Source organism: Micropterus salmoides, unplaced genomic scaffold (assembly GCF_014851395.1).
Source record: "Micropterus salmoides isolate LMB-PRFRI ecotype aquatic unplaced genomic scaffold, ASM1485139v1 Ms_hic_scaffold_12, whole genome shotgun sequence".
Lineage (NCBI taxonomy): Eukaryota > Metazoa > Chordata > Actinopteri > Centrarchiformes > Centrarchidae > Micropterus > Micropterus salmoides.
Window position 1 is genome coordinate 16,714,357 of NW_024040263.1, and position 8,307 is coordinate 16,722,663.

Genomic DNA, 8,307 nt, shown 5'->3' on the forward strand with positions numbered 1-8,307 from the left:
CTTCTACCTCCCACCCTGATTCTGTATTTTAGGAGAACCAGAAGCTGAGGGAGCAGAATGATGAGCTTAACGGTCAGATCCTCAGCCTCAGTCTACATGAAGCCAAGACCCTGTTTGCCACACAGACCAAGGCCCAGTCTCTAGCCGCTGAGATAGAGAATGCCTCCAGAGACCAGGTAAATTCAGGACAAGACACAGATTACTTTATCAGAAAGCATATTTTAGTCTTGAACAACTCTGTATTGTCGTTGTTGACTGTTCTCCAAACCACAGAGCTTCTTAAATGAATTATATCCGAACAAGTTTATAGGTGCCTCACATGCATCAGTTTGAGTATAACTGTATGGCTAGGACATACCACAGAAGAGCAGCGTTCTACACATTTCAGTGTTTTAGATTTGAATGGAATATGCATAATATGCAGATCACCTCCATGGCTGTATCTCACACATAGACACCAAAAAAATGCTAAGGAAAAAAGCTATGCATGCTTAATATAAAATCTACCTATAACAGCATTAGAGTTTAAACAATTAGGTGATTAAGGAGTCTAGCCTACCCATAAGAAAGAATTTGTATGTAGCCAATGGGAAGTGCAGAATATTTTAGCTGTAACAACAGTCCCAGAGTAAAACTAAGAAACTCTTGCGTTAAAATACTTTACCTTGGTGATAAACTGAAATTAAATTGACATATTTAAGTTTGACATACTTCTCTCTCCCCAGTTAATGGAAGCCCTGAAGGAGCAGGAAGAAATTAACTTGCGTCTGCGTCAGTACATGGACAAAATCATCCTGTCCATCTTGGACCACAACCCTTCCATCCTGGAGATCAAGAACTAGCAGTGACTCAGCTGGAATGAGAATTGTTCCCGGTCTCAGGAGAATGAGGATCATTCCAGTTGTTTGATCTGAACCTGCAACCTGAGTCAGGACTCTGTACAGGAAAGCAGAGAGAACCAGAGGCAGTCCTAGAAACTGGAACATATAAATAGACATGCATCACCCCCTGCTGTTTGTGGTGGGAAATGAACTTCTCTTTCAGAGAAGAAAAGGATTCTGTGCTGAACTAAAGGGAGTTTTCTCAACCAGTGATTTCTCTCTGAGTCTGACTGTAAGTCATACTACTGTGACAACTTGATCTACCCTTTGCTCTGTTTTTATTTGTTGTCTATGCTGTGAACTGTAATTACTGTCACAACTTTGAACTGGTGATTTATTTGCAGGAATATCCTGCACTCTACATGCTTCAAGGATCGACAGAGTCGCTCACTGTTGTTCACTGGGCATAATTTACCTTGGTATAAAAACTGGGACAATGTAATAAACCTGACATTTATTGTACTGTATCCTGGTATAACACTCGCTGTAATATCCACAGACAGACAGTTTGGTATGATGTAGAGAGAAACAGTTGTGAGACAGACAAATAAGTTGGCAGACAGACTGTAAACCTGACTCTCAGAGGCATGAAGGCGGACCAATCGAGTGCTGCCGGCCCATGTTTTGTTCTCTGAGGAATGCATGTTGATGTATTTGGACTGGCACGCTTTAAGAGAAGATAGAGAAAAGTGGCAAAAGTGGTCAGAGAAAGAAAACAGTGAGAGTCCCTATATCTATAAGGGGGGATGAAGATTTTAAGAAAGAAAAAGAAAAGCATCAAGAGGTGGGGAGTCAGATGATGGACCATGTTTGCTAGCAAAGCAGGGTTTTAGTGAAGTCGGTGATGGCTAATTGAAGGTGAAGATTTTTGCGTTTTATGTTTATTCTTGAGAACATGTCTTCCAGTAACCTTGCAACTGTGTCAATCAGTCCAAAAGTGAAGCTTTTTCACTGAGAAGTGGCCCTTAGTTGGTTCAGATGAGTAGTAGAGCGTCACTTTATGGAGCAGAAGCTGCAACCAAGGAGTGTCTTTAAACTGTAACTTTCATGGCTGCTATTTGCTAGCCATGTTCGAAAAGTTACACCATTGCTCGCAATAGACTCAATGATGTTGCACAGAAATGTACGGATATGAATGTACAGGGTGTGTGGTGGATTTATGTGGGTGTGACTGGTAGCCATTGTAACATGGTTTACTGAATCGTCTCTCTATGCTCAGTGAAATCAACTCAAATATTGTAGGTGAGCATGCACAGGAGACTCACTTTTTGGGACAAAAGACTGGATTAGCAATCTCATTGAAACCTACAGTTTGTAGATTGTTTTTAAAGCCCTCTGAAACTCTCTAATACTATAAATAACATGAATGTACAACTGGATATTTCCCTTTCTGTGTGGCCAAAAAAGGCCTTTTGACTTAAAATCCCTGTAATTGGTAAAAGATACATTGTAATTCACATGCACACAGTATTGAGTACTGTAATGAAGAGGGGATTGTTTGGAGATAGGAAACAATCTGCTGTATTATGTAATTATTCTAAACTTGAGTTTTGCTTCCTTGCACAAAAACAAAACAAAACAAAAACACTTTTTTTCCTTTTGCATGGTTCACCTTTTCTTCTGTCTGTGCCTTTTGAGGACATTTTTCAAGATGACGTTGCTATAGATTTACATAGTTTTTTGAAGCTACATTCTATGTCTGACATTTTCTTGACTTGTAAATGTTGTAATTATACAGTGATAATTTGTATTCATGTGCCACTCACCACTCTTTTTCAGATTGATACTATGATAACGATTTTATACTGTTTTATCAAGAAAGAACTTGTGATTGGTTAGGTGTCCTATTAGAAAAGCAGTATAGCACAATGCTTTGTATGGTACGCAGGACAGGTCAGCATTTTGGGAACATTTTGTCAACGTAATGATTTTTTAGTGCATTGAGGGATGTTTTATTGCATTTCTCAATTGTTAGTGTCAGTGAGTCTATTGCTTTAAACTGACTTTTTATATGTTGTAAACTGTCTTCCTACCTTAAACTAAATTGTGAGCATTGTGAGCAATATTAACTTATTTACAAATACCTGCTGATTTGTGTCATGTTCTGCTTCACAAATCTTTTCACTCTAGATCTGCTCGTGCCATTCTAGATTTTTTTAAAATCAGTACATTAAGCTGTAAAATTTGTCACAAACTCATTTCTTGTAGCTTTTAAATTTTACATTTATTGAATTATTAGGGCTATCCAATATGATATAGTCACTTTAAATAGCAATAAAAATGGCTTTGGCAGTGCTGCTCTCTCTATCATTTCAAACTCTGTTTATTTCTCCTCACTTCCATTTCCATGCTATAATTTTTTCTTAACATGAAACCACTTATTGTATGCCTACCATGTACACTGCTGATGTCATTATGTTGTACATACTTTGCTGTCAATAAAAAAAAACATTTAACACGGCATTAAAATAACCATTTTTTATCCACTTACATGACTGGTGTGTGTGTGTGAGTGTGTGTGTGCGCGCGCGCGCGCATTTCTCTTCTTTCTTTCAGTGATTAGGACGAACAGTACTCAATAGTCATTTTCGTGCTCACCCCATTGGCTTTGCATATTCTCATTATTGTGTCAGTTAATGCCATTGGGAAAATATGATTCAAGCAGGGTCATGTCAAGGTAATATTTTTAATACTATGAAGTGGCAAAGAGATTAAGTGCCACCTAGTGTTTTTTGTTATTTTGGCAAGTAACAGGGACTTTGAGAGATGGCATGATGAGCAGGCCCCACAGCTGGAAGACACTGTTAATTGAAAGCTGGTATTTAATTCGGGAGACTTTCCAAATGGCTTTTAAAACCTGTCTGCAGCGACATAACTGATTTGGAGCACATTTAGTGTTTCTGAGAAATGGCCATAGAACATGTTGCAGGAGTTGTCTGAGAAGTTACTTTTCTGTCGCTGGAGGTCACTGTTGGATCATCAACATGCCTTTTAAGGCTAAATGGTGTTAGCAAAATTATGATTATTTCTCTAAACAGACTGTGTGTTTGCGTTGGGGTATTCCTATAACGCCATTTTTGTATGAAAACATATCTTGCCAAATCATATATAACAATGTCATGTTTATTTATGTTCCGGCGCCACCCATTCCTATGTCCCATCCCCACAATCTTGATGAGCCGCTTGGTGTGCGCTACACGGGTGGATGCTTGCTGCAGTCCACGGTAACGTTACAGGTAAGACTTAACTTAGCTAAATTAAACTGAATTGATTTAGGATTTAAATTACTGGTTTGGTTGCTTCATTGAGATTTTCCTTTATCTGTGCTGTAAACTGTAATTTGTGTTAAAGCCCATTACCTGTCAACAGGCGACACAACGGTTAACAGTTAGCGGGTCAATCACAATGCTAGCTAATGGGGGACTTTAGCCTGCCGCAGCAGGTACCTAGCTGGCTAGCTGTTAGCATTAACTTTATATAAACACAGCACAGAGCCAAAGTGATAGCTTTCATCTGAGTTGGAAAGAGTCCTTGAATGTACTATAATGTTACTACTAGTAACGTTATAGCTGTAAACGTTACAAAGTGTGTTTGAAGGGAACATGGCTTACTATCAAACAAGACGGTGTCCTAAGTTTTGAATCCCAGTAACTGAAGGACCAAGAGTGAAAAAGATCCTCAAAAAATGTGACTAAAGATCAAATTAATAGCTTCTAGAAAAGGTTAGCTAAGAGTGATATCATTAGTATAGTACCGTTAACATTAGTCATACCATGCTGCTTCAGGGTCAGCTTCACAATTAAGTCAGTTTATCATTATAAAGCTGCTGCCTAAAGAAACATTTTACCAGACTTCATTTTATAAATAGAGGCAGCTAAGTCTCAAAACTTGAAAAAAATGGCCAAGAAGATATTCATTCAAAATCGATCTGGGCGCAGTAAATGTACTCTGCTTAGTAAAAAGGGAGATATAACGTTACTGTAATTCCCATTTGGGTTTTCTATCCTCAGTGTTCCTCAATATGAAGACATGCAAGTCTGTTGGATGAGTTATACTATAGGCTTATGGTGTGGCCAGTAGTTTTTCTAATTATTTCTATACAGTTTCTGAGAAATTGTGTGTTTTTTTTTCAGTTTGGTTTGGTGAATGGCTTAAATACTACATACCCGTGAGCCTTAGCCACTGTTGCTATCAAGAAGTCAAGCAGAGGCGCAACATTGACTCATAATCCAAATGATTTTAAACTGTGTATTAACAGGTTTCCATGAAGCATAGCCCATCCAAGCACTGGCAATAACTGCTAGCCATCAAAAATTCATGTCATTCAAGTCGATGCAGAAAATAAACAAGACTCTTACTTCCATAACCCTGGAAGCACAAAATAATTCCTCCCACCTTGCTTCTCCGTTGGCTGTAGCCTTGCAAGTGCATCAAAAACACATTTACAGTGTATGTTAAAGAAATGTGTAGTACATGTATACATAAATACATATTGCATTTCACACTAGTACATTGCAATATATTTTAAGATATTCTAGTGTGAAAGATACATTTACTGGTTTTATTATTATTTGGATTTATTTTGACCAGCACAACCAGGATGTGCTGTGCAGGCCTCTCTGATTGTGTGTGTGTGTATGTATGTATGTATGTATGTATATGTATATATATATATATATTGTGTGTATGTGTACTTAATCTATTTGTGACTTGTGAAACATTGTGTTCCACTGTAAAAATCTTTTTATTATTATCGAGTTTAGTTTTCTTTAATTCTTTGCACTTACATCAAGCCCTCCAACCATACAGGTGACGCGATGCCTCAGAATGGTATGAACAATGAGGGTCGAAGAAGAGGAATGAGTCGCAGAACCTGTAAAGCCAATGGTCAGGTCAGCGGTCAGGTCCCAGGCACAGGTTTGGTTAATGGAGCCGTTGTTCGTAATGGCTGCCCAGCCGCTGACACTAGAACGAGTGAGAACACACCAGCTGGCACACTGAATGGTACCAAATCACAATGCATGGTTAATGGTTATATTAACCATGGGTACAAGGGCAAGAGTTGGAAAAGAGCACCCCAGAGGACATTCAGGAAACAAGGAAGCACGATTTCAGTTGTCGGCGATGCCTCAGCAGATGGCCGGGTCTGCAGTGCTGGCTTTCCAGGTGGGATCTCAGTGAATTGTGCCACCAGTCTAGACACTGTTGATTTGCCCTGTAATTCTGACCAAATGGCACCAGAGCCCAGCCCGTCAGCAACAGCAAAGAAACAGAGAAGAAGAAAGATATTCAGACGTAAGAAGAGGTGCGCCAGCAACCTTACAGCTGCTTTGAATAAAATCATTCGGTCCAAAATTAATTCATGCACACTCACACCTTTCAATTTTCCCTATATGACTTTAGTGTGAGCTGTTGTATACAATTGCATTGGTTAAAATGGAAATATATCTGTTCCGTTGGAAAGGCTACAGAAAAATGCATTAGCGTGATGTAGAATAAAAGATACTTCCTCAATGTTTTTAGCAAATAAATGTTTTCCTAAAAATGTAGAACTGTCCCGGTAATAGCTCCCACTGCTCCCTGACGAAATAGTTAATGAACATGGATTGACAAGAAACAACTACAGTGTCGGATAAAGATTTTCCTGATTTTCCTTGGTATCTAGGCAAAGAAGAAATTTGCCTGACTGATAGGTCTCAAACTGACTTAAGCATTCTACAATCTTTTTATAGAGGCACTGAGGCCGCCTGTCTGGAGAACTCGACACCCCCACTGGTCCCACCGAAAGAGGAGGAAGACTGGGAGAATGAGATCAAAGAGGTCACACTGACTGACTGGGAAAAAATGCCTTTTGGGGTCAGACCATATGGTAAAGACAAAAACATTTATTCCTCCACAGCTCTGGATTGATACTAGCCTACACAAAATGCCTGAAATACATAATGCTCGTCAGTATATATACATTTTCAGTCTTAAGGCATTGTTTTTCGACTGCTGGAAGCTGACGTTTATGTCTCAATCTGCTGGAACCAAGTTGAACTTACCGCCTTGTATCTGGACAAAATGAGTTAGATTTGAGCTTAAAAATGCTATGAGCAAGTATTGCTAATGGTCAATTTCATCTTGAAGGTTAGGCTTCAAGGTTTGTCTCACTACAAGCTATTGCTGCTCAGGCTGGGGTTCAAAGCTGTTTTTCAGAGTTGGGTCATGTGCAAATGTTTTACTTGTGTTCTTTGCCTCCTCCAGGTCCAGAAGATGTGCTCCATTTTGCTCTGCGGGATTTGACGCTTATAGAAAGGGACACAGTTGACCTGCCGGTGACAGCCAATTACAGCCCAGCCCGACACCACCCACGCCCTATGCAATGGTTCAGCTACAGCATTCCCACTGAGCAAGACCAGTTCGCAGATGCTGATGAGTAAGCCAGACGTATGCTGTTGTGTTAGAGGATTTCTAGAAATCAATGTTCACGTACCACAGTTGACTAAGGAGTTCTGCTGTGAGCGTAGTTAGCCCTTATTGGCACTGTGCACATTTGTTTTCCCTCATCTGAAACATTAGAGGAATACATTAAATTTAAAACTCTAGTTTAGTGTTTAAGCAAAGCTTCAAAATCAAATAGGTTAACCATAGGTCAAAAATTGTAGGGTGCAGTCTAGGTTGGTTGTTTTTTTGTTTTTTTTAAATCATAGGTTTTATTTTATCATTTATATTTATATTTTATCTTTGTTTTAACATATTAATTTCTTAGCTTCTGTGGTCTTAAGAAATGATTTTAGGTAACTACCATTCAATATGTGCCCGTTCAGTGACTTGTTACTGAAAGTGGTCATGCATTTGCTGTTCCTCCATTTCATAGCTTCATAATTTTGCAAGTCTTCCAACAACTGAACTGAATAGTTTTTATCTAAAGGTTTTGTTGTGTTTTAAGATGCCAGAAATGGGAACACTGTTGTCATAAGTTGCTCTTTCTGAGCTATACGATCAATTTTATGGTTTATAAATTGCACATGTTCACAACAAGTACGTTAAGCAACTATTTTAGTTTGGGGCAGTGAGCTTAACCAAGAAATCATGGTTTGATTATGTAATGAAAACTCATTGTCTCATTGTTATCTGCCTATTTAGATTTTCATTTTCACAACAATAAATCAAAATTTCTTCTACAAACCATGCATGTTTATCTCTTCACTGCTACAGTCTATCTACAGTTTCACTGCTACAGTCATAAATGAGGTTTACATGTGTAGCAGGGCAGTCCAGGATGAGTAGATCCACCTCTGTGTAGATCTCTCACTCCCATTTTACCACACAAACCAACAGATTTACTCATGTTGCCTGGTTTAAACCCTACCATTTCCATTTCAGAGATTTCAGAAGCGATGACAGATTTTGGCCACTAGATGGGAGAGTTGGTGTCCGATTT

General features: G+C 38.9%; 2 protein-coding genes across 6 annotated transcripts in view; both read left to right on the forward strand.

Annotated features, from left to right (window-relative positions):
• Positions 1-3,344, forward strand: part of rab11fip4b (RAB11 family interacting protein 4 (class II) b) — a 59,009-nt gene extending 55,665 nt beyond the window's left edge. For all 5 annotated transcript variants that reach the window (XM_038713732.1, XM_038713733.1, XM_038713735.1 and 2 more), the window contains 2 exons: positions 33-176; positions 726-3,344. In XM_038713732.1, the coding sequence (XP_038569660.1) occupies positions 33-176; positions 726-842 (261 nt within the window). In that variant the 3' untranslated portion in view covers positions 843-3,344. The remainder of the gene's footprint in view (positions 1-32; positions 177-725) is intronic.
• Positions 3,345-3,935: 591 nt separating this feature from the next.
• LOC119899233 lies at positions 3,936-8,051 on the forward strand. The gene is made up of 4 exons (XM_038713737.1): positions 3,936-4,117; positions 5,691-6,186; positions 6,614-6,750; positions 7,128-8,051. The coding sequence occupies exons 1-4, from the start codon at positions 4,087-4,089 to the stop codon at positions 7,301-7,303; spliced, it is 840 nt and encodes a 279-aa protein (XP_038569665.1). The 5' UTR covers positions 3,936-4,086; the 3' UTR covers positions 7,304-8,051.
• Positions 8,052-8,307: the final 256 nt, after the last annotated feature.

Bases quoted from the DNA above. Each gene is read 5' to 3' on its own strand.
- LOC119899233 (XM_038713737.1), top strand. From the start codon at position 4,087: ATGCTTGCTGCAGTCCACGGTAACGTTACAG. The intron at 4,118-5,690 runs GTAAGACTTAAC...CCAACCATACAG, and splicing joins AGTCCACGGTAACGTTACAG to GTGACGCGATGCCTCAGAAT. The intron at 6,187-6,613 runs GTGCGCCAGCAA...ATCTTTTTATAG, and splicing joins ATATTCAGACGTAAGAAGAG to AGGCACTGAGGCCGCCTGTC.